General features: G+C 36.7%; 1 protein-coding gene and 1 long non-coding RNA gene across 5 annotated transcripts in view; one reads left to right on the plus strand and one right to left on the minus strand.

The window, feature by feature from the left end:
- Positions 1-659: 659 nt before the first annotated feature.
- LOC127500206 (arrestin domain-containing protein 4-like) lies at positions 660-14568 on the minus strand. Of its 4 annotated transcripts, none has more exons than XM_051871179.1 (9): positions 14267-14568; positions 6328-6576; positions 6153-6219; positions 5829-5976; positions 4407-4509; positions 2493-2749; positions 2094-2253; positions 1772-1923; positions 660-1336 (listed from the first exon to the last, which is right to left on the minus strand). In XM_051871179.1, the coding sequence occupies exons 2-9, from the start codon at positions 6566-6568 to the stop codon at positions 1316-1318; spliced, it is 1149 nt and encodes a 382-aa protein (XP_051727139.1). In that variant the 5' UTR covers positions 6569-6576; positions 14267-14568; the 3' UTR covers positions 660-1315. The 4 variants fall into 4 exon arrangements, with proteins under 4 accessions (XP_051727139.1, XP_051727138.1, XP_051727137.1 ...); XM_051871178.1 differs by lacking the exon at positions 14267-14568 and adding an exon at positions 7003-7055; XM_051871177.1 differs by lacking the exon at positions 14267-14568 and adding an exon at positions 7003-7051 and having other exon boundaries at positions 6328-6590.
- LOC127500207 (uncharacterized) overlaps positions 7222-26617 on the plus strand; it is a 71444-nt gene continuing 52048 nt past the window's right edge. Inside the window, exons 1-2 of the long non-coding RNA XR_007926280.1 lie at positions 7222-7568; positions 7940-8081. This is a non-coding gene — a long non-coding RNA (uncharacterized LOC127500207). The remainder of the gene's footprint in view (positions 7569-7939; positions 8082-26617) is intronic.

The raw sequence follows: 26617 nt of genomic DNA on the forward strand, positions 1-26617 counted from the left end.
ACAGATTGTGAGCAAAAATGGTTAGCTTTGCAACATTTTTTTTTTTTTTTAGCAAACTTTGTTAACCTTTCTGGTAAAACTTCTTTTTTGTCAAATAATAGTTAAAAGTTTGTACAATAACATTGAAATGTTGTCTTTGAATGTCAAAATGGGCACTGAATGTGCCACAAAACTGCATTATTTGTTGACAGAAATAGGTGTGTGTAATTGTATCTACCTATCCATTCATCCATCAATCCATACGAATATAATAACTACAACTGTGAAATTTTCTAAGTGCAATCTCAGTGTAATTACTAGAACTTAGTATACAGTAATTATATAATAATATTTAATAAAGCTATAGTTCATGAAACTGTGAAAAGTGTTGCTGTGAATATTTCTTTATACTTGTGCACTTTTTCCAAAACTCACTGAGTATTTTTTCAGATGTCAATTTTTACAGTATGTGTACATCTGACACTGAATGACCACACCTATTTATGCCATTCTAATCTTTCCCATTCAAAGGAAAGGCCTCTGTAACAAATGAGGTGACGGGCGAGACTGTGAGGGGTTATTGATGAACATTTGTGCTAATTTGTTCTGCCCAAGATTAGGCATTTCAGATTATTACTACTCAAAAAGTAGTAAGACATTTTCAGAAAAGGCAAAATATCTTAAGCTGTACAAAAATGAATAATTTTATTATGTTATAGTGCTGTGAAAAACAATACAAATCCAGTTAACTTTATTCGGCTTAGTTAATTAACCATTTTTGTGATAATTTACTAGCTAAACGTGATATATATTACAACATAAGTGCACATATGCTTGTGATATCTCAACCTGGACCCAAAGCAGCACCTCATAATATTAACAGTTAAGTCTGTGCATCAGATTCAAATAATTACATAAATCACAGTATTTTGAAATAATACATTTTGAATACAAATTCTAATTAACATGTTCTTAAACCAATCATGATAGTTTCACATAGCCTAGACTGATGGCACTGCAGTTAACTCAGCCCAATTAGACGGGACGTGTCTGTCTGATTGACTTATAAAGAGAACAGTTTTTGTGCATTTTATTTGCAGTTTATCTGAAATTGTACATGTCACAATAACAGATGGAAGAGTACAGAAACAAACCCTTCAGAAAGTCAGAATAAGCTGCAAAGTGGACAAACCTTGATTATGATGTGCTCATGATCAAAACAGAACAAACATTTCACCAAAAAGAGCAGCAATCTGCAATTCATAATCCAAAGAAAAGGGGAAAATGCTATAGTGTAGGCACAAGGTCATTCTTTGATCTTCTCCACAAAGTAAGCTCAGTGTTCAGTTGGGTAAATCTGCAATGTGAAAAAGGCTTGATAATATGACAGACACTATTAAAGGGTTAGTTCACCCAAAAATGAAATTTTGGTCATTAATTACTGTCATTCCAAACCTGCAAGACCTTCGTTCATCTTCGGAAAACAAATTAATTGTGCACAAAAAGTACTTTGTCACTTCATAACATGAAGGGTGAACCTCTGTAGTCACGTCAACTATTTTAACGATGTCTTTACTACTTCTTTGGACCTTGAATGTGATAATTTGGTTGGTTTCTATGGGAGATTAAAAACCTCTCAGACTTCATCAAAAGTATCTAAATTTGTGTTCCGAGGATGAACGAGGGTCTTGCGGGTGTGGAATGACATGAGGGTTAGTAATTAATGACAGAAATTTCATTTTTGGGTTAACTAACCCTTTAAAGGTGTACCAGAAAGAATGGAATGACTGACCTCTGAATACGAGGGAGGAGGCTGGAGGCAGAACTGCTGAATGTAAGTGATTGCTGGGCCATCCAACAGCCAGTCCGGTTGTGGCTGGCAGGTCGAAGTTCTGCGCTCTTCAAACTGTTCCTCTGACACAACCTCTGCATAGCTGGGTGGGGCTGTCAGGGAAATTATTATTAATATTAAAGGTGGGAATATGTATATATCTGTACATATTTTAACTTTGTTTTTAATGATAATTTCTGTCCATCCAAATGTAATATGTCTATATATACATTTTATAATGTTTATAAGCTGCATTCACTGCATCATTAAATCTGCACCATACCTTCAGCTTCATCTGGTAGGGTAAATGTGGGGTACAGCAACCTCATGTCCACAACGGAACGCCTGCTCATGTTAAAGCTGTGACTGCCATGACTATCGGTACTGATCACCAGTGGAATCTGTACTTCTAGATTTTTGGCACCTGGTATCTGAACAATAACCTTAAACAGAGAAACAATAGAAACATAAAGAACAAAGACACAGCCATTTATATAATGGTGTTTTTAAATACATATGTTAGCAAGTAGAGGTTATAAAAATTATTATAATTATTAGTAAATCAACATTTTTTACATCTATACTATGCTTATCAGAAAAAAAGAATATTCTTAAGATGACTGGTAGCATTGAATATGAGAAATAAAGTCTTTCATATAATCATTATAAAATTATTACTCACTGCAAGCAAGTATTCTACTTTCAGGATGTCTGAATTCAGAATGGATGGAGAAACTGGAGGAATCTTCAGCGTGTTTCCATTCCACCTGCTGGAACAGTCAGACGGCACTACATTTCCACTAGCACTGGCAACCACCTGTTTGATGATTTTTGTTTTACCCTTGGCCATATAGGTCTGTATCTGGTATATCACAGCTTTTGGCACAACTAGACGAGAGGAGCGGTTCTCAATCAGAGCACAGATTGGGAGTGATTCTCCTAGAGAAGACATGAAAAAAAAAAAAAAAAAAAGTGTCACAAGATAAAAAGCAAACTATTTAAAATAACATACTGCTATTGTAGCAGAATGCAGGAAAATTGCTAAGCAGTCATATCTCCCCTGAAATAAACTCTGTGGAATCATAAGCCTACCTTTGGATCTGTGATGGCCAAAAAGAATTGGCCAAGCCAAAAATGGCTAAATATTTAGTGGTCTTTCAATGGTCTTAACCACTTTAATCACAGGAAATGGTCAGGAAATTAGAAAGAATTGCACAAATGCTGTAGATAAAGTAACTTAGCACAGAATATAGCCTTCCCAACTTGCAGACAGCTTTTTACAGAAAGAAGAGTCAGCGATGTTCCACTCAATGTTAATGGCTTCAAAAACAGTTGATGAGTTGAAACATGTCTCCCAGTTCATTTGAGTTTAATATGAGACCAAATATTCTTGATACGGTTAAATTCTGGCCAAATTACAGGCCAAAACATGATTTGTTCTCTGATGGACTTGTTCTCAAGCCACTTCTTGGTTGTCTTTGCAATTTGGGCAGGAGCATTGTTGAAAAATAACATCTGGTCATTCCTCTTTAGATAACAAATTTTCAACTGTGGGAAGCAAGCGATTCTGCAATATTCTCCTGTACTCCCAAGCATTAAATGACTTTTCAAAGTGAAGTAGTTCACCAATACCAGCAGCTAAAATGGCTCTCCACACCTCTTCCTCCATGCTTCACTGTGGTAGAGATGCATTTATTCTTATATTTCTCAGCAAATTTTTGAAGACACCACTCTGGAAAAATCACCATGCAACTTGTGTTTCATTGTGATTCATCACTCCACACACAACCTCCCAAATTCTGCTAAAAATCTATGTTTTTCTGAGACAGAAATGGCTTTTTAAGTAGAGCATCTGCTTAAATTTAGCTAATTTCCTGATCAATGATTTGTGGTTAAAGACAATTAAAAGCTTAGTGTTTAGCCATTTTGGGCTTGGCCTTTTTTTTTTTGTAGTGTGGAGTGTATATATTTTATTCAGAATATTTAGCAGCCATTACTCCAGCTTTCAGTGTCAAATGATCCTTCAGAAATCATTCTAATATGCTGAATTGCTGCTCAAGAAACACGGAAGCAGTGATACATTTTTTTCCCAGGATTCTTTTATGAACAAAGTTCAAAAGAATAGCATTTATTTGAAGTAGAATTTTTTTCTAACAATGTAAAAGTCTTTACTGTAATGTCACTTTTGAACAATTTAATGCATACTTGCCAAATAAAAGTATTAATTTCTTTCTGTATTAATAAAATTAATCACTCTTAATATTAATACTTTTGGTAACTTTAGGTTACCTTAGGTCAGGGTTCCTCAAATCCAGTCTTAGAGGGCCGCTGCCCTGCAGAGTTTAGTTCCAACCCCAAACAAATGCACCTAAACAAGCTAATCAAGGTCTTCAGAGTTACTAGAAAATTGCAAATAGGTGAGTTTGATCAGGGTCTGAACTAAACTCTGCAGGACAGTAGCCCTCCAGGGCCGGATCAGAGGATCCCTGCCTTAGGCTAACTTTAGGTTAGCAAAAACCTGCGATATTCAAATACTGTCATCCTGACAGTCCCAGAAAGCTTCAAAGCTAATAAAAATATACTTATTTTATCTTACCATTGAAATAGCCCTGTCGGTCTATGCTGACAGACAGTGAGATGGGACCCGAAGTAAAGATCCAGCAGCCGATCATCTTCTTACAGGTTTGTGACACTGGAGACTGTAATAACAACTCTGCATTACAGAACATCCTCCTGACCTCTGACTCAGTGCTTCTTTGCTTCAGATTTTACATTGGACATTGAGTGATCCAAGCAATTAGCTTAATTATTTTGCTGTCCTGACTATGTAAAGTTATATGGGTAGCTGTTTTTCAATATTTGCATTTAGCATCGTTTCACCTACTGCCAATAAGTTTAAAACAATTGTACCCGCCAGTTGAGAGCAACATTGTTTTAAGTATCTCTCTTTAGTGTCAGTGGTGTAATATAATCATATTCAAGTATACAGTAAATGAAAATGGCATTTCAGCCAAATATATTCTATTTTTTATAACCACAAAGACTCAAAGCATTGAAGAGAGAGTATTTGTCCAAGTCATCTTCTCTGCAAAACTTGCTGAAAAACTGAATTTAATTGCTCTTCCAGGTGTCTGCTACTTGGGAATATCCGTCTATGGCATGTACTAGTCTGGGAAGTGAGCTGCTTTGCAACATGGCTTCCTGTCAGGTATGGTATAACCAACTGTATGCAACCTGTTGAGTTCATGATCATCAGTCCCATTTACAGTACCATCCCATTCCGGTATTACAGGTTTTAATCTATGAGGCTGTGCTCTATGCTGACCTATATCTTTTACAATGCGGTTTTATCAATTATACATTTAATTTTGAACTGATGCTAATGTGTCTTTAATATGTCATATCCTGAGACCTTGATTAGCAGGTGTGTTTAATCAGGTTTGATGCTAAACTCTTCAGGTGCATTAAAATCACATACTAAGTAAAGTACTACATTAGAAGAGGAACTAACTTTACAGCCATTAAAAAAAGTATGTTCTGTATAGTATGAATGAAGTCAGAATGTACTACATCTGGTATGTTAGCTTTGTCATGTGACCTACAGCATCAGTTGCATCATTGGCCCTGTCCTAAATGGCACCCTAAACACTCGCGGTCTTCCTACGAGTCCACACTTTCGTGACGTAATGCCACTTTGACTGTTGGGAAGATATCTGCTGCGGAGCTCGCACCAGTGCGGGCTCAGCAAAAGTGCGCATCGAGGGCGCGGCACCTTTCTGAAACCTAAAATTGACAAATTGGACACCCTACGGTTTCGTGGACTTAATGGACACATGTACGCAGCAGCCATTGTAAGTCCATGAGACCGAAAGTGCTATGTGTGCCATTTGGGACAGGGCCCTTGACTGCTATTCACAACTCCTCTCACATGGCCTCATGGGACAGTAAATTGTCCACTGGATACACACCTCAAAATGGTTATGCGTGGAAAAACAGAAGGCATTTTTGACATACTCACTATTAACGTTGGCATATTGACATCAATAGGATTGATGATGCAAAGTTCTCTGCAAACACGTTGATTCTCATGAAATGGCCTTTTTAAAACTGCCTGCACCATGTAGTAAACATGGCCATGTTTTCCAGAAAACGAGGAAACCAAGGGACTAGGAGACAATTAAAAATTTGTAGTGTCAGTGCTCAGAGTAGGGGGAACACAAGAGTTAATTTTAAACTGCAATTAATATAGCAATATATACAATGCATTTACATCAAGTGCGTTGGGCCCCGTCCTATGCTTGGAATGCTCAACACTATTAAAAAAAACAAACCTTTAACTTACCTCTGAGGTAGCTGCAGTTCAAAAGGGATCTCATACACGCCACTATGAAGGATAAGGTCTTGGGTACCTAATCAAATTTTAATAATTCAAACTGTACTACATTAATGAGTTCAAAGGCAGTGCAACATTTCACACTTCAATTACCACAAAAATTCATGAGTAATTGCAGGCCTACCTGTTGATGCTAAAAGTTTCTTGGATAAGGAGAGATATTTCCTCTCTTCAGAACAGCGGGACCGTTTGTGCATCCAACTCACCTGAGCATATCCCTTCAGTAATACTTTTATGGCTTTGACTGTGGTGGCTTCAGAGATTTTGAGCGAAATATGTCCAGACACTACTTCACCAGAGCAGTAACCATCTCTCTGGTCGTTGTCAAGAATCAAATCCAGTGATTTTCCTTCAGTATGTGTCATCTTGGTTTCTGAAGAGTGAATACTAGTACATTTCAATAGGAAAAACACACATTGTTTATCTCATTGCAATTGTGGATTATTGCATCAAGATTTTGACAATGCTACCACTACTTCTACTAGGCCTGCCTGCCTGCCTGCCTACATATATATATACATACACATACACATACACATACATACATACATACATACATACATACATACACACATACACACACACATACACACATACACACACACACATACACACATACACACACACACACACACACACACACACAAACAATAGAACTTAAACGCATGTCCAACATGACGGCATCAAGTTATATGTTTGCCAATATCAACATAACTTTATAAAGACACATAAATACTTTCTAGCAATGGTTAAAAGGAACTACATAAATAAACAAATATTATGAAATCTTTTGAATTACTTCTCACTATTCTGCAGCAGCACACGCCCGACTCAGGTTGTTTGCAAGCCACGCCCAGTGTTTATTTATATGGGGGCTGATTTGCATGTCTTTCAGGCACTATCTCCTACCATCTGGATGTTTCTGTCATTCAATTCGAAAGGCATTTACAATAATACCGCAGCATATGAAGTACTGTACAGTGCAGAAACAGATAACATACAAAAAAGAAGGTAAAGAAATAAAATAAATAAATATAAAAGGTAGAATAAAATAAAAGTACCCCCCCAAAATAAAACATTTCATTAAAATATTTAATTATATAAATGTTACATTTATTCATATTTTACAATTACATTTAGATACATTTAGACATATACTTTTTTTTTTTTGGATTGGTCAGTTACTGACTCACAGCCAATCAGAATGCTTGCTTTGGATTTCATGCATCCCTGGTCCGTTAACGGCTCTGACGCAGCCAAACCGCTCGCAAGTTCGTAGATGAATCTGGAAAACCTGTTGTGGTTTTCAGAGGCCTTTCTGACGCCTAGAAACTTCCAGACAACTATCCACAGAGCTAATGAAAGGTTTGTTATTATGTTCCCGCTTGTTCACAGCACAAGAGTATATTCATTTTGCTGCATTGTTGTTTGTAATTGTACTCATGTTCACCACTTTCTGTAAAGATATCCATAAATCTCTGATGTATGCACTTTTGGCCTCTGGCTTCACTTAAAAAAGTACCATGGTAACTTACTACCTTGTTTTATTTTACATTTACCAAGGATGTAGTGTAATTTTGATATTAAATGTTACTGATAAACGTCCATTCAGTCAAGTGTACAGTCATATTAAAGTTCTTAAGAGAACACGGGCTAATTTGTTAGGTTTAAATGGTTTACAAGGCTTTCCATTTGAGATCCAAGTAGGCAAATAACACTAATTTTTCTATTGACAGGATAAGGTGTTTGTTTTTTTAATCTGTTAAGACCACCTCAATTCTCATACTTATCTTGGATCAGCAAACATCCCACCTTGAGGACATTTAATAGAAGATATTCTCCTCTGCAGAAGTGTCTTCTCTTTATCACCACCCAATGGTCAGTATATAAACCTACACAACACTGTGTCTAATGCATTATATTTCATAGAGCCATATATTCTCTGAAAAATTTCAGTTGATTCCCAGTGTTGATGATTACATACTACTTTCTATCTTAGAAATGCAACTCAGTAATCCTGAGGAAAACATTGTTTTGAAAAAAGTTTCAACATCCAAGTGTATCTTTCCAGGTGCAACTCGAAAGATGTTGCTTACCTAAAGTCATTTGGGATCCTTGTAAATTTACTAAGACAGCAAATGCAATAAGCAAGACTGTTAAACCCATTCATGATGGCACAAGAGAACTGTACCGAATATGGTAGAAAGCAGTAACAGTTAGATATACTGCATTGTTTGATAGGATTATTCAGCATGAGCGAAAAAGGGAGGTCAGAATCAGGTCATTGAATGCAATAATCTCAGTTACAGGCGCCATCAGTACAGAAATGTGAGGGTTTGCAGCTTACCTAGAGTGTACGCGAGTTGTGTGTGTGTGTGTGTGTGTGTGTGTGTGGTGCGTGGACTGCTGCAATCTCCCCTGTGGGCTAATAGATTCGAGATGACATGTTCTCCGCTTCCATGCTGAATGTTCAGTGAACTTTCTGGCACAGAGGCTGCCTCTAAAGTGGGTTCAACCAGAGGTTAATATAAACAAACAGCAGAAAATGGAGAGCCAGGGATTATTAAATGTTAGGATGACTGACAAATCCCTCATTGCCATTAGCCCATGGCCTTCACCTATGCCCTGCTTTCCAAAAAATACTGTACCGTGGCTCGACAATTTTCTTTCTTTTTTCTTTTTTTGACAGTGCCGTGTTTAGTTGGGTTTGAGAATTTGTAATGTGTGGTCAAAATATGAGTCACTTGGCCAGGGAAAGCTTTTGCAAAAATGTCCAGTCACTATGGATGAAAGATTGTGTGCCTACATTTTAATGAGTTTATAAATATGAAGTGTTGGGTACGTTTATGACAGCTGTGGTGGCCATCATCTAGCATAATTTGTTGATGTTATATCATGTAACTATTCTTATTATGATGAATTATTATTTTTAGTAGGTATCCCTGCTCTTGACAGATTCTTTTCTCTCTGTTTGACAGTATAATTTATTTTAGTTTCAGGGTACTAAACAATTATAAAAGGGAATATAACTTAATTTAATAATTTAAAATTGCAGTTCTTGATCTAAAATATGATCAGGAAGCATAAAATATTTATTTATTATTCTCAACATTTTATTAAACATAGCTTAAAACATCCCTTGCTTAGAGTCTTTTCCCCAATACTTTCTCTAGTACATAAAGATATAACAGGAAAAGAAAGGAGAAAATTTCAGTCAGAGTAAGAATAACAGTGCAGGATGAAATACAATTTGTACATATCTAAACATAAATAATATTTAAATATTGTCTATAATTGTCACATTTATTTATATATGGTTTTTGAAAAGTACTTCAGTTTTTTAAGTTGCAGAAAATCATATGCACTGCCCTCTTGTGGATAAGCGATCAAATTGCAAGCAATATAAATAAATTGCCCCTTTCTACTTTTTGTGATATAACAGACAAATATCACCATTCACCATCATCATTTGCAGCTTGCATTAATAAAGTATTGAGTTTAGTCTGTTATCTACACCTGGGTAAACCTAATTGCAGTTCCAGCTATGACAGATTGTGTATGGAACATGATTGTGTTTTTTTCCTTAGTTAACAATATCTGCAGTGCTCCTTTGAAATTCCTGCTCATATGGAAAGAGTTAATTCCAGGATGTGAATTGTCCCTGTCCGAGCAGCTGAAATTTATCACTGCCAACGACAATGTGCAAATTTTGTGATGTCGGCAGTGCATTGTTAACAGTGATTGTCATCTAATTAAATCGTGGCTCGTCACAAGAGATGCTTTTTATGCTGAGATAAGCAATGGGAGTCTACTCAAGCGTTCCCAAGATCAATAAAGATGTTCCCTTCTGGATTACGAATAGTCTGAGGGTTACATGGGGCAGAGGAATTAATTAGGAAAGAATTCTTATATCCCCCTATAGAGACACACACAGTTTAACTTTTATAGTTGGTTAGTTGAGGTGGGAAGGGGGTATTTAAATGGTTTGATGTCAGCCTTCACTCCGCTTTAATGCGAATGTTTAAGAGAAAGCATCAGAAAAACTTCTAAATCCTACTCTATCTCAGAGCAAATTAAAATGTTACAAGTGAAACTATTTTTAACTGATGTGTCCTAGCATCCTAGCATGTTTTTTGTACAAAATTGAAGTAAACAGTCTATTCAAAGGCATGTCAAATGTAACAGCTTAATCATAATCTACTAAATAAGAAATACTAAATAATAAATATGACTATTATTCTGAGCAAAAAAGATGACTTCCAGTCAAATTTGTTTTCGTAGATTTGTGCAGATGTATTGATTGATTTAGTGCATCCAGGCAGCAAATGCTTGGTGAGCCCTAACCTGTCTAAGTACACTCTCATCAGTTTTAATGTGTTCAGTCTCATTGACTTGACACAAGCCAGGGTCTCACTCCAATTCATTGCACCGTTCCCCCTTGAAAGAGCACAGCTTGAGACCCTTAACAAAATCAACAGTGCTTTTTAGTGCTGAAATGCAATCAAATCTATATATATATTAGGGGTGTAACGGTACACAAACATGATGGTTTGGTACGTGCCTCTTTAATGCTGAAATGCAATCAAATCTATATATATATATATATATATATTAGGGGTGTAACGGTACACAAACATGATGGTTTGGTACATGCCTCGGTACTGAAGTCATGGTTCAGTACAGCAGGGGGGAGAAAACTAAACATAAAATTGCTTGGTTTATTCAACAAATTGTGTCTCTTTAAATAAATTCAATTATAATTAACATTTTCTTAAGGATAAAAAAAATCTCAGCTAATTCTGTAAACTATAGGGAGCCCTTTCTTGCACATTGCTATAATATTAAAGGTTACAATTAACAACAGACCCCAAACTATTAAATTAAGTTGCTATTTATTTTTAGATATAATAATAAAAAAACAAAAAACAACACCAAAATAAATAAATTGCACACAGTGCAGGTATTAACTTCTAAATCTAATTATAAAAATTATTTTACAATTATTTTTCTATTCCAATTCATTTTTGAAATATAGTCATTTACACTGTCCTAACTTGTTTTCATGACAAAGTTATTTAAACATATATTAAATAAGACATTTCTAACAGGTAAAGTAAATATAATGAATATATAAGCTAATATAGTGCATATATTTAGTGAAATACTCCCCTCTAGAGTTCATTTCTCTAGAGAACTAACATGCTGTGGACACTAAATGACTTGCCTGAGGTAAATGTAATGTTATGTGAGATGTTATTCTCAAGCTGTTTTATTGATGTCTTTCCACGGTTGAAACACTTGTTGAGAGATTACACGTAAACATTTCTATGCATAGATTATCTGTTCTTCTTCTGCGCTTTTTCCTGTTGTGGCGGTTAGCAAACAGCATTGCATTACCGCGTGCGCCCCCTTCTTTATTAGGGTGTGGATCACCTGTGACCGACTGTATTCATCGTCTGACATTCGCACCGTGACTGTTTGGGACGAATACATGTACTGTTACACCCATAATATATACAGTATATGTAATAGTATGTTTTTAAGAATGTTTTCACTAGATATGGCAGACTAAATGCAGGGCATTTTATTGTCAATTGCGTGACTGGTCTCTTTTGTTGTTGCTGTGATCATGGAACAACCCCAGATATCACCTTCTTTGTTCAAGCTCTTTTGTAGATGGCGGCACATATGCACATAGTGTATTTTTACAGCACGCTCAGGTGCACGGCAGTGTCATCCCCCATTGCTTAGACATGCATGTGGGGAGTGAGAGGTGAGCTTGCTAAAAGACATGTAGAAAATAGACTGATTGCAGAATAGAGGTAGGCATGCCCGTTTAATGCACTCACACTCTAACCCTGCCATTCTTTCATCAGCCCCCACGCAACCCACCCCAAACACACACATTTTTCCATTGGCCTTGTGCAAACTGAACAAAGGGAACTGGTAAAAAGTAGAAGAGGAAGAAAAGCAACAACAGAAAAGCTGATGTTCTTATTCGTATAATCAGAGGGTGCTCCGAAGTAGCTTGGGGTTAAACCTTCCTTCACTCCTTGTTCCTATTTCACACTTTAATGGCATTTTAATGCGACTGTCACTCTGAGGCAGGGTTCACGGCATTCAGGTGTGGTCTTCAAAAGAGCCGAAGGAGGGGAAGCCTATAGTGCACTGCGTAGGAAGAACCTATAGTACTACAGTATAAATAACATATTCTTATGTACATACTGTATAAAAATTTTGTTTACATTTTTTCCAAGATGTTCTAAAATGTAAAATTGACATTTTAGTAGTAAATACTAGGTACATTTTTTTTTATTTCTCTATTTCAATATTTCAATAACTCTAATTCAATAAGAAAGGAAAAACTAAATGTTTGGTAGACCAATGTATAGTTCCTGTGTCCTTAAAGGGTTAGTTCACCCAAAAATGAAATTTATTGATGAAATTTGAGAGTTTTTTTTATCCCCCATAGAAAGCAACATAATAACCATATTCAAGGTCCAGAAAACTAGTAAAGCCATCGTTAAAATAGTCAACATGACTACAGTGGTTCAAACTTAAAGGGGACCTATTACGCAAAATTCACTTTTGCATGGTGTTTGGATATAAATGTGTGTTGGCAGTGTGTGTACACAACCACCCTATAATGACAAAAATCCAACCACTCCTTTTTTTTTTTTTAATCCCCATAAATCATAAGCAGTGTCTCAGAACAAGCCGTTTCCAGATCCCTGGCAGTGTGACGTCACATTAGCCACAGGGCCCATCCACGAATGTTTACAGACACTGCCGTTTTAACATAGAGCCGCTCTGAGTGAATTCAACCGTAATGCAGCATATATTCTTAGTTTCTGACATTATAGTGCGTCCTGACTGAATCCTGACACTGGAGAATCAGCTCTTGAAGCTCCACCCTCTTAGGCCGAGCGCAGCAGCTCATTTGCATTTAAAGGGCACAATCGGTGCATTTTTGCTCAACCCCAAAAAGTGGCTATTTTAACATGCTATAAAAAATTACCTGTGGGATATTTTGAGCTAAAACTTCACATACACACTCTGGGGACATCAGAGACTTATTTTACATCTTGTAAAATGGGGCATAATAGGTCCCCTTTAATGTTATGAAGCGACGAGAATACTTTTTGTGGGCAAAAACAAAAAAATAGACAGTGCAGGCTTCTGGTTATACATCTGAACGCTGGCTCAGTATTGACTGATGTTGTACACATGAGCAGCACGGCGCATGCGTGTTATGCTGATGCAGGAACCGGCCAATAATGAGTGCATTTTGACGTAGAACCTGGAAGCGCTGCACTGTGTCTACAATATAAACAGCATAGGAGAGTGACATGGAAGAGACAAAATTGTTGTATATAGTCATTATTTTTTTGTTTTGTTTTTGCACTCAAAAAGTATTCTCGCACTTCATAACATTAAGGTTGAACCACTGTCGTCACGTTGACTATTTTAATGATGTCTTTACTACTTTTCTGGACCTTGAATGTGGTAATTATTTTGAATGAACAGTTGATAGTACAGTAGTCAACATTTGAAGTGGATCAAAACCTTTCATCAAAGTTGTCCTAAAACCTTCTTCTTAGGACAACTTTGATAAAGTTTTTTGATCCACTTCAAATGTTGACTACTATATTATTCTTTCCATACTATTCCAGCAACTGTTTGGTTAGCCATATTCTTCAAAATATCTTATGAAGAAAGAAATTAATACAGGTTTGGAAGAACTTGAGGGTGAATAAATGATGATAGAATTTTCATTTTTGGATGAACTATCCCTTTAAGGTACTTTTTAATTGTTCTCTGAACAACAGATACTTTTCGGTCTTTATTTTCATCTTGTTAATTTCCATGTAAAATAATCACGTTATATCTGCTAACATGTTTTTAAGAATATTCTTTTTTTTTTAACATTTACAAAACTAAGGTTACAAAGGCTAAGTTGTAACAGAAATTCCCCTGTTCACCCAAAAAATGGACAGTCAGAGAGAATTTTAGATGGGTAGTTAATAGATATACTTTTCTGAGGGAGATGAGAGATTACTTACCTCATTTATTTCAGTTTGGATACACATTTGATTTGATGGGATCAGATAGGATATTCCTCAAGCTGTTCTCTTTTCTGAGCAATTAGATGTGCTTTGTTTGTACATATCATCAAACAGGCTGAGAACACAGGCTAAGATAACAAAAAAAAAAAAGAAAGAAAAAAAAGAAGCATACCTACATTTATTTTTTTAATAGGAAGCGCTTTTTAACACAAAAAATTAGAATAGACCTTGATTTGGCACCTGAGAGAGTATATTGTCCTCTGAGAGACAGAGCGGATACGTGTGAGGCAGATTCATTCAGGAGTTTCACATTAGCGTGGCGGCCAGTGTTATTACAGCTGTTATGAAATCTTGACAAAGAGGTGAATTCCACTCTCTCTTCCTCAATAATTGCTTTTTAACGGTCTGTCCTCTGTATCCATGGAAACATAAAAACGCCACACAGAATACACAGGAATTCCTGTTATTGCCTCAATGAAGCCATCAAAATGGATACATTTTAGAGGATATCTCAAGCTAGAGGCCGAATCTGAATCATCAGAGACTGTTCAACAAACCTGTAAGAGATACTTTTGATTTTTACAGACCCAAATGAGAGACGTTAATGATGCAGTGACAGACTAGTGACAACTATAATATTTATTATTTATTATTTAAACAACATCTATTATTTGCTTTTGAAGTTTCAGTGTACAACCTACTCTGTGGATTAAATGTGTGTGTGTGTGAGAGCATTAGAATGTAACTGCTGTCTTTGAGGAAAAAAAAGAAGGGAGGAAATGAATTTATCCCTCGGGGTTCGTTTGGAAATCTGCTCAGGTGTCGGCATTTTTAATGAATTTCTATAAATTCCAAATGACTGATAGTTGTTATCAGCAGCAGCTCTGGCAGTGATCTCTATTGCATAGTTAATTGAACAGCGAGCACAGTAATTAACAAAGTTATTCTCAGTGCTATAGGGCATTTGGTCTGAGCCATTATGGATCAGAATAGAGTGCTCTGCGATCAACAAGAAAGTTCTCGTTTCAGGAGAGCACAGTTGTCAGATGTCTCATGACCTCCCATGACCAGATTTGTAAGTGAACTGCAGTTAATTTATCATCAAACTGGAAATATATTTGACCAATTTACTGAAAACAAATCACTGCTTGCACATTTTAGTTAGAAAACAAAGTCAAACCCATTTTAGTTTCATAATGTGAATAATCAACTGGAAAAAATGTAGAGAGGGATCTTGGTTTTATTCATTAGGAATTGTTTGTATTGTAAAAGTGGGTGTTACTTACCATAATGGAGCAGGCAGGTATGGGGTAGGCTGAAAAGTTTTGTAATTTGTGAAGCCAAAGAGGAAAGTTGTCTTAGCATGACGCCTGACTGTCTATAGGAACTGGAACAAACTAAAGAATATGTGTGTGTGTGTGTGTATACATAGTATATAGAGTATATATATACTTTAAATATGCAATTATACTTTTGATGATAATATATAAATAATTTTCTAAAATGGTGTTTTTAAGAGATGTATTATGTGAATGCTTGGCCAAAGATGTGTCTTTTGTTCTGTTTATTTAAAATAAATAAACAGATGTGTTTATTTATTTTAAAAATTTCTATTGCAATAAAATTATCATGCATGTTTTTTTTTTTTTTTTTGGCCACAACAGTCATGTAGTTAGTCCTAGTGTGAACATGATTCTGATATCAGTTGTCAATTTGTTGTTTATTTGCTCTATTACAGGCCAGACTCGCCTTCTGTAGCCAATCTGTAGCCATTTTAAATTAGAGGCAGCCGCTGCATTTTAATCATGATCCAATCACAGTTGTTACACACATGTAGCATGAGCAGTAGTTTAAAAAAAATAAAAATAAATAAAAATTAGATTGTATAATTTCAAGATTTAAAGCAAAAACAAAAAGGTCTGACTTTAGCTTTGTGGACTTATGCTACATAAAACAAAAACTGCAGAAAATATTAATTCTCTCTCTGACAGTAGGTGGCGCTTATGGCTACATCTACATTAATCCGGATACATTTGAAAAAACGTTCTCAGGCCACATTAGCATTTTTTAATCAATTTCCAAATGTTGCATTCACACTGAAACGTCTGAAAATGCTTAAATCACCTTACGGTGTATGTGTAAAATGTAATAAAAGCTCACAAGATTATAATGAGAGAGCAGACAAAGTTCTCACACTGTTCTTCTGGTACAGTCATTGTATTAGCAAAATGTCCCACCTCTCACTGTTGCGCCCAGGTCACACTCAAAATCGTATGGTCTAAAACGCAATTGTCATCATGTTTTGCCACAGGACAGCAATTGTGAGTAAATTTTCTGTCATCTTTGCAGGAATGTAATATGAAAATTCTACAAGTAAACATTTATCGTTAGTAACACTATGAAAGTAAATAGCAGGCACAACAATGCCGATATATCCATAGATATTATTAGTACAATATGCGTCACATGACTAAACATGCGTCATCATTTTTAAATACTTCCCTTTTCAAACTCCACACTACAAAGTGAAAATAGCTTTTTCAGATTTATCCACTTGGGAGAGTGTTTTTAAAAAGCCTTGTTGACAAACGCTCTGTCTTTGTTGACAAAAAACGTCATCTCTGTGTGGACGGAAGACCAAAATGGAGAGAAAAAAGATGCGTTTTCAAACAAAAATGTATTAGTGTGGACAAGGCCTACGGAACAGTAGAGATAAAGCGTTTTCTTGGTTACCGCTGTACACAAAGCAGTGCTGCACTTCTAAACACTACTTTAAAAGGCATTATACAGAGGTAGAGGAAAAGAAAATACCATCAAATCTTTTCTGAAGATAGTCAGTTCCCTTCAGAGATACATTCATATAAACCCCCACTATCAATAAAATATTTATATTTTATTTATTTATATTTATAATATTTATAAAATATTTATAATTATCTTCCAATATTTCAAGCATCGCGGACAGTGAGCTGCTGGCGCATCTGTGCTCTCCTCTCCTTTTTGCGTTCGTCTTCAGCGTGTCCCGTCTCTGGTCTGTGTTAGCGTCCTGTCTACAGACTTTGTAATATTTCTATTTGCATTTTTGATTGGTCAGTTGACAGTTGCATTTCTATTGTATAACACTGTATAATACAGTACAGTAAAATTAGCAGTCATTCTCACCATTTGTGTGTGCATCCTTCCAAGATGTGTTATACTGGCCCTTTGGGGCCCTTTAGGCCCATCTACAAATTCTTTCTGTGGATTGGCGGAATGGGGTTGGTGATGGCTTGCCATGCCTGACTGGCCCCTGACCCTGGGGGTGACTCGCATGTCTGGGTCATGTAAGCTCCTGTAACCCACTTCTGCCCTGACAAGAGCCTGACAGCTGCCCTGCTCCTGTCTGTCTCACACAAACGCAATTACATTTTACTTACCATTTAATAAGCAGTACACTGAAAGCAGTACATGTTACTCCTGTTTCTAATGACGTACATGTCTGTAATAAGTGAAGAGGCTTCTGAGTGTTCTTTGCATGTCTTGTTTGACAACACCATCCCTATGTGACCTAGCTTTTGTTTACATGGAATAAGTCAAATATTGTTCTTTTTTTCACTAATCTTTGAGAAGGCAGAATGTTTCTCAGCACAGCTTGCCCCACATTGCTTAATGTGTGTGTGACTGGAGATGTCTGACCTCAGTCATACTATTTTTGCTCCCTCTGCTCTGAGTCGTACGTCAGAAGACACAGCTTGGCTTTATCGCTATAATGGATGTGCTCTGAATAGGACATTAAACAAAATAACCCCATTTCACCCTCAATGTAATGGTAGCAACACTCAGGTACATCTTTTTGTTACTTTCTTGTTTGAGTTATTTGAGGCTTATTGTTATGGGTATGGATGTATAATGGTGTTATTTTATAGACTGTTATATAATATTAGGGCATTATCACAATCAGCTGCATCAAGGCCATTTAAAGGCCAAGTGGATTTTGAACAAAACATAGTTTATATATGTATTAGGTTTTGTATATACATTACCATTCAAAAAATTGGGGTCAGTAAGATTTTTATGTTTGTAAAGGAAGTCTCTTATGCTTACCACTGCTGTGTTTATTGGATCAAAAATACAGAAATAACTAATATTGTGAAACATTACTACGATTTAAAACAACTGTTTTCTATTTTGATATATTTTAAAATGTAAATTATTCTTGCGTTGGCAAAGCTACATTTTCAGCATCATTACTCCAGTCTTCAGTGTCACATGATCCTTCAGAAATCTAATTCTGATTTGCTTCTCTGTTTTTGAATCAGTGGATGTCTGGGGGACATTAGTGGCATTAAAATTACACTTACACACTTTTCACATTTCACTATTCTGAATAATTTTTACAGATTTGCCCTCAATCAGTGCAGAAGTCATGAAAAATGTTTAGGTTCCTTGTGGTTTTAGCTACTATCCCATTAGATATCATTCTGTATATCTATGCTGGACTGAGTTGTGGTATTGAGAAGCGTGTGGAGCATGGACACGCCTGCTCATCAGAGATGACAGTTGGGATCTCGGGGCAGTGCTGAAGTGCTGCTGGCTATGGACACTGAGAGGGCAACACCTGCTCCTCCGCAGCTAACCTCCTTCCAGGGTACAGAAAGACATCACAGATGCCCCCTCCACTTCTCTCTTCTTACCAGACAGTCTTGCTCACTGACCCCATCCAGATTTTCTTCTCTGTGGTCTCCAGATACTTCCTGACCTGACCCAGAACACTGACTTACACAACTGCCAACACCTCAAGAACCTCTGTATTTCTCTGTTTCTCTGCTTTCTCTTCCTCTCTGTCTATCTTCAAATCATTGGGTGTGCGGTGCCTCTGTAAACTTAAAGGGATAGTTTACACAAAATTGAAAATTCTGTCATCATTTACTCACCCTGAAGTTGTTCCAAAACTGTGAATTTCACAGTTGGTCATTGGAACCCATCAATTGTTTGGTTAACGACATTCTTCAAAATATCTTCTTTTGTGTTCAGCAGAAGAAAGAAATTCATACAGGTTTGGAACAGTTTGAGGGTGAGTAAATGATGACAAAATTTTCATTTTTGGGTAATAATAATAATATTTTTGGGTAGTAATATAATAATAGTAATTTGTTGGTTCTCTCTTGTTTTTTCACGTGTTCATAATTTTTTTTGTATGACAGCCTTGCTCAAAATGATGTGCGCACAATTTGGCATGTTTCATTACCTTATCACAAATAAAACAATTGACTCCAAGCACAACTATGCAATATGCTGAACAAAATAGCATACATGAATTACTCGTAGCAGATCTATACAGGTGGAGCTGGGGACGGTGGAGAGTTTCTGAAAGCGCGCTGCAACTGCTACAACAAATGTTAACCATGTATTTGAAGGTTAAGCAGCGAGCTCATTGGCTACTGATACAGCATGAACCAGTCAGCTGTGCCCTATAGATAATGATGTGATTACGAGCAGATTGAGTTAAAGGACCTATCAGCCTGTGCCATCTAGAGTTTCATGACAGAACTTTGTATTTGAATTGAAAGGCTAAGGTTTTTTTTTTTTTTTTAAGCCCTGGATAATTTTGCTTTGACATACATTTCTTTCTTTTTATTTTTAAGATTTTATTTACTGTTAACAACTCATATTTTTATAGCACTTTCACTGATTTTAGACCCGAGTAAAGACATGAAATATATAACATGTACATATAAAAAAAGAAGTGTATTTGCAGTGAGAAAACAGAAATGAAGAACCAGGCAGTTTTGCCTGTCTCCTCTCTTGTAGTAGGTCTATTAGCTCATTGCTGCTCTCACACTATGTCATTTGAGTCTGTTACACTAGTAAACTGCCTTGTTACCCCTGTGTCGTGTTGTGCAGCCTGACCAATTACTTTTGATCTTAAGAGGACATGACATTTGTACGCTTTGCACTCCGAAGTGACTGCACATGTTAAAAGATGCATCATGCCTTTTCCCTCGCAAATAATTCATGGTGCCAAGTTTCTAAGGGCATTGCTCTTTGAACCTAAAAGTACAGGGTTTAAATATAGGTCCTTGGAGTAACTTGCGCTAGAGGGGTCTTTTTAGGACCACCTTGAACTGGGCGGGAGGATTACTTGGCTTGCCTTTAAAAACTACGTTTAAGTTTTACACGTCACAGTGTTTGCACTTTGAATTTGCATAAACTTGTCATCCTCATGCGTACATTTTGCGCATTTGTGGTTTTATAAATCTTTAACAGCGCATGTATATCTGCCTGGTCAGAGAGCTCTTTCTGACAGTCACCGATGAGACTGGCTTGAACTTTTGAACTTGTTCATGTTCTATGCAAAAGGATGTTCTATTCTCTGTCTATTGGGTATTTGGACAATTCCCACAGCTTTTAGAGGAGGTATGAAATGAATTGATCTAATAAAGCAATTAGATGATGTTTGAACGAATCAAAACGGGCGTCGGTGAGGATCGCATGTACATTGGCAAGGATTGAATTGATACATTCTGAAACACTGTGCAGTGTTTTGAAGCTTCTGCTCTGCTCCAGCTGTCTTTGAACACCTAGATACAAATACCCTCTTTCATTTTGTCTTATGCTCCTGCACATCATGACTCATTTGTACAGGGACCTTCGCTCATACAACCCTGACTCAGTTTGACGCAACAGGTCATCTTTGGGCCATGGCCCTTCATTTGGTACTCATCTTTGCAGAAAAGAAATATGAAGGCAAATATTGTACAAACTCTTAGCCAAAAAGTAGAGGTCAACCCAAAAAGTCAAGGCAATTCAAATTCAAAATGACTAAAAATATAACACCAGTAGTAGGTTATTATTAACAGTAAATGATTTGAAAAAACGGAAAATAACAGCAACTTTAAGCCACTTGATGGACGTGTTTGGCTGTTACATTTGCGTTTTGCGTCTTTTGCAGTTTCTCACGCATGAAACGGCATTCTTAAAACGCGGTGCTCAAGTTAAAAAAAGGTTCAGCTCACATCTCATAACCTTGCGTTTTTCCTATTCTACTGCCCGCATCAAATTTTTTTTTCAGCGCAATAATGCATGTGAATAGGACCACTTAGGACCAGTTCTATGTTACGCTCCTTTATAGAGCGCGTCACACAAGACCGGCTGATCAGGTGCGCCGTCATGTGGTTATCACTGTTATCTGTTATCATTGCAGTATTGTCAGCATGTTTGGCATAATTGTATAATTGTAACTTTTGGTAACATTTTTATTCCATATTTCTTGATTTAAAAAAAAAACTTGGCAAAACATTAAATTCAAATTAATCGAAAAAATTGCCCAGCCCCAACTGTGATATTCCATAAAAAAAAAAAAGAAGAATTGTCAATTTTGATTTCAGAGTGACTTTAAAGATATGTCACTTTTACCCCTCTAGCGGTTGAAGAATAGAACTACAAGTTACAGTACTTACAAAGGAACATTGTTTTGGTCATTACTTGAGTTGTGCTTTGGCTCCAGTATTCTTTGCAGGTATGAATCTAATGGTGTGAGATTCTTACGACGATTGCCTTATCAGTGCGAATATCACCAACAACATCAAAACGAAATAGGGAATAAATCCCAAAGACATTTGCTATCTGATGCTTTTCATATCAGATAAGGTAAAATGGTGGAAACTATTTCGGTTCGAGATTCATTTGTTGTGGCTTCAAGCTACTACGACACCTTCCACTGCAGGTAGTAGTTGCCTGCCCTTCTTTCCTTTTATTTACGGATATGATGTAATCTCAGATAAATGACAGATGCATGCAGTTTCCTGGGAAATCCATCCCAGCAGCTCTAAAATCTAAATTATTGTAGGCTTACCATAGTCATTTAGAGTAAGGCAAAAACACAATTTGGTTTTATAATGTTAATTTCAAACAAATAAAGTTTCACGGTATAGCGTTAAACTTTGAGATTCTATTATTTTGTGTACAGAAGAAAAAGTCATAGGAATTTGGAATGACTTAGGGGTATTGATCTAAATGATAGAGAGATAGATACAGAATGTTCATTTTTGGCAGAACTATCCCTTTAGCAATAGTTTATATTTCTATTGCCATTTTAGCTGTATGCTATGTGATATTAATATTCTGTCTGCCACTACATGATGCAGCTATACAGTACCTCAACCAATAAGCTACAGGTGGAAAACTGAGCTTGTATAGTGATTTGTTTTTTCCTGTGCAAAGCATTATGAAGTATTTGTTACTCTGATGGTAAAATTGAATGGAAAAGACCACGAGGCGATGCAAATGGGTCTTTTGATCTGTCAACAGCCTGCAGATTTTTGTTTCCTCTTTTACCCGGTAACTGCTAATGGGTAATATGATGTATTGCATGTCAGCTTGGCATTATTAGATACGCACTCAAAGACTCTTGTTCATAAGGATTTTTTTTCTTTTTTTGCTTATTCAGCCATTTGAATTCTCGCCTTTCATATACAAAATTACTCTGATGGATTGATAGGAAAACATGTACTAACAGGGAGAGAGAGAGAGAGGCTGGCGTGTTTGCTCGTGCTGGCAGAGCGGATTGTGGCATCTGTTGATAAAGAAACAGCATACTGCTCTTCAGCATGTCTAAGTCTGGTTTATTCTTTTTTCCTTCCTGAAACAAATTTTGATGTCTTGAGTGTTGTCATCTGGTTGTTCTTTTGTATGATATTTACCTTTATGCCTAAATGACAAATATTGAGTTGATTGTTGTGAGGTGTTGAAGTTTGGGTTTGTCACATCTAAACAAGGGAATATAAAACATATATTGTAGTGTATCTTGATTAATTTTGAGTAATAATAATGACCAATGTGCACTTAATCACTATTGTGTGGGACAATATGTAATTGGTGTTGTTTTTGAACAATGTTGTTAAAGTGTAATATGGACTAGTATAAAGTGTTTATTATGGATATTAACTACACAAATGTCACTTTGCTTCATTCAGGCCAAGATGAGTGTCTTGTGTCTTGACAACTTTAAATTCCTGTTTGGGGAAACAAGTGCCCCCTGGTGGTAATGAAATGAACTGGAAAATGGAGATTTGATTTAGACTGAAGTTTAATTCGCTATCTTAAACACTATTTGCCATTAATTACTCATACTATTTCAGTTAGTCAGTCAGATATTTGAGTAAACGCAGTGTGAGCAGAGCATCAGCGTTGTTAATACTTTATTCATTCTGTCGAAGGAAAATAATATAGAGATTGTTTTAATCAAAGACCTTGTATTTTTTGTTATATAACAACTGGATGGAACAATAGATACAATCCAGGTGAATATTACATAACATCTGTTGAATTAAACGTAGGTTGAACTGTAAGCAAATGGTGTCATTAAAATCATGAGTAAAAGTCATGGGAGATCAGTGGAAGCAAATACTAAGCACATGCTCAAACAAACAAATAGGGGATGTGAGTGCTTGCACAGCCAGATGGTTCAAGCGTGCACGTTTGCATGCGGAGGTCATCAGAATGTAGAAAATAAGAGAGAGAGAGAGAGAGAGAAAGCACGACTCTTTTAATCCCATCTGCAGAGCCGCATTCCCATAATGGGAAATTAATAACATGAGCATGATTTCAGATTAAACAGAGCAGTTAGGACCATTAGATCACTTTCATCGCTGGCATTAGGGCAGTGGATCAGGGATTTTCCTCCAACACAAATCCTGCAAAGTAGGTCAGTGTCTATTGAGTATTAGCACCATGGCTGTGTTTAGCTCCAGGACAAGGAATTAACCCTTGGGATGGCTGGACAGGATAGGGCAGGGGTTGTTTGAAGGGTAAGTTGAGGGGATAGAATGGAAGGCATGATTGGATCAGCCCCCGGTCACAAGGATGGACGTAGTCAAATGTAACAAGGCCTAAACCTTATGCTTTACTTATAATACATGTACGCCCTCTTTGCATTTTCTCTCAATAGAGCCAAATAACACTGCTGGAACTGTCTAAATCTCCACCAGCACCTGTCAGATGGCTCCCCCATTAGTTTCTCACCCATTGGATCTTCTTTATTGCTAAGCCCCAATTCCAGGACCAAAAACAATCAACTTATGGAAGCTTGTTCTCGCCATGAAATAAAAAAATAAAAAAGGTAATTGCAACTTTTTATCTCACAATTCTGACTTTTTTTCTCAGAATCGCAAAAAAACTCGCAATTGCGTGTTATAATATCCAATTGTGGGGGGGAAAAAAGACTGACTTTTTTCTCAGAATTGCGAGTTTATATCTCACAATTCTGACTTTATAACTCACAATTGCATGTTATAAAGTCAAATTCATGTCAAATTCTTACATTTTAGCAGTAAGTTAAATTAGAATAATAAGACATTATAGGGCTGTTACCAATCAAATGAAATCCACAATCCATCTTTCCACTGCAGAGGAAACAGAATCTGCATCTGAAGTGGCATTTATATATAGTTACACAGACTGTGTAAAGAAGCTCAGAGGTACATTAATGCATTTACACAGCAAAATTACAACTGCATAAATAATGTTTTAAATATTTTTTTGGGATACACAAATATAAGATGTTGGAAAAAAAAATGCAATGATACTTTAAAATATTTTTTTTAACCTCAGTATGTTTCTATAAGCTTCTTTGACTTTCTTTGTGTGTGCTTTTGCGCTCATTAGTCTTGATTTCTCAATGAGAATCTCTCTCACACAGAGACAGGCTTAGTGAGTTTACACTGAGTGTAATAAAATCAAAATCATTCTCACTGTAAAATATTTGGGGATGGAAGTTTCGGTGCTTCCCTAGTTATATTGTAAAATATTATTATAATTCAAAATAACTTTTCTATTTTACTCTATTTTAAAATGTAATTTATTGCTGTGATGGAAAAGCTGAATTTTCAGCAGGCATTACTCCAATCTTTAGTGTCACATGATCCTTTAGCAGTCATTCTAATATGCTGATTTTATTTATTTATTTATTTATTTATTTATGGTGAGTGATCCCTTTAAACAATTTGTCCTTAAAGAGGCTTTTAACGCTGTGCTGTCTTTTAACTTTAAGGACACTTACTTTGACTAAGCGATCTCACACCTCTCCAGCACTCCCTTTCTGGTGTGATCTGATGGTCTAATCCGGGACAGGATATTAGAATAAAAACTGTGGGAACTCTCACAGGAAATGCAGCACTGAGGGGGGACGTTCTTGTTGAATTACGTGCATAGTTTATGACACATGCACCACGCCTGTGCCCGGTTATTTCCACCTGACTTGCTGAACCCGGATAAGCTGCATCGAGGCAAGATGACGATGAACGGAAGGCGGTGTGTAGGTGGAATGTGTACACTGTACCAAGGGCTCAAATGACTTGACATGGCTCCAGGGACTCAGCTGCCTGGCAAAAGAATAATCAGCACACATACCAGAAGAACCAATTACAATCAATGTCTGTAATAACCACGTCCCGGAGTTGTCAGTGACAAAGATCATGAACAGAGGTCAAGGCCCTCTCAGATTAGTGGGGCTTGTTTTGCTTGGGTAGCTGTGGGCCCTGCAGGGGAACAGGGACACTGGCAGCTCCTGTCATATACCTGCGGAAATGAGCTAGGACCCTGATGTACTTCCAAATGGAAAATTGTCTTTATATCTAACTAAGGAGGAGGCTGCAGTATATTCGGCTGGTTGAAGCATGCATTCGTGTCTCAGAGTAACAAGCATTTTTTTTTTAATATATATATAAAGCAGATTGATTTTTTTTTTTTTTTTTCCCGCACAAAATGTTCAGTCTTGCATTACCATGTCAAAAAGGAAGTGAATAGACTGATCCTTCAAGGATAAATCCCAGAAAATGGACATTGGGTGAATAGTAGCACATAACAAAGAATGACATCAGTATCAGTGTTATCAGGCAGGTTTGAATAGGAGGAGTAGATGTATGCAAAATTGTGCCTAATGGAGCTGATATAATAGATTGGGAAATTCCTATTAATGACACATCAGCAACCTCCACTCTGGGCTGATCGCACAGTAATGTCATTAGCTCTGGTATGCAGGTTTCTGGGAAGAGAGACTACCGTAGTCTTCCGTTGAGAGAATGGAGTCTGGCGCATGGGAAAAGAACCAGAGCAAAAGGCAAAGGATAGCGAAGGCCATTTCATTGAAAGACTTCTCATAAAGGAGTTTTTGAAGAGTGGGGACTCTACAGGGAGCCACAAGCCTGGACTCAGTATTTGAGCCTCTTGCATTTTGCCTAGCCTCTGAAACACATTGAAAGAGAGAATTGGACTAAGCTCTGGGGTAATCTATGATGTCATTAAAAGTGACAACATCTGCTTCATCTGATCTGATGCTACTTTGTATGTAGCATCAGCTCCCTATACCAA

Source organism: Ctenopharyngodon idella, chromosome 18, assembly GCF_019924925.1.
Source record: "Ctenopharyngodon idella isolate HZGC_01 chromosome 18, HZGC01, whole genome shotgun sequence".
NCBI lineage: Eukaryota > Metazoa > Chordata > Actinopteri > Cypriniformes > Xenocyprididae > Ctenopharyngodon > Ctenopharyngodon idella.

Bases quoted from the DNA above. Each gene is read 5' to 3' on its own strand.
- LOC127500206 (XM_051871179.1), bottom strand. From the start codon at position 6,568: ATGACACATACTGAAGGAAAATCACTGGATTTGATTCTTGACAACGAC. The intron at 6,220-6,327 runs GTAGGCCTGCAA...AAATTTGATTAG, and splicing joins GAAACTTTTAGCATCAACAG to GTACCCAAGACCTTATCCTT. The intron at 5,977-6,152 runs GTAAGTTAAAGG...ATTGTCTCCTAG, and splicing joins GAACTGCAGCTACCTCAGAG to TCCCTTGGTTTCCTCGTTTT.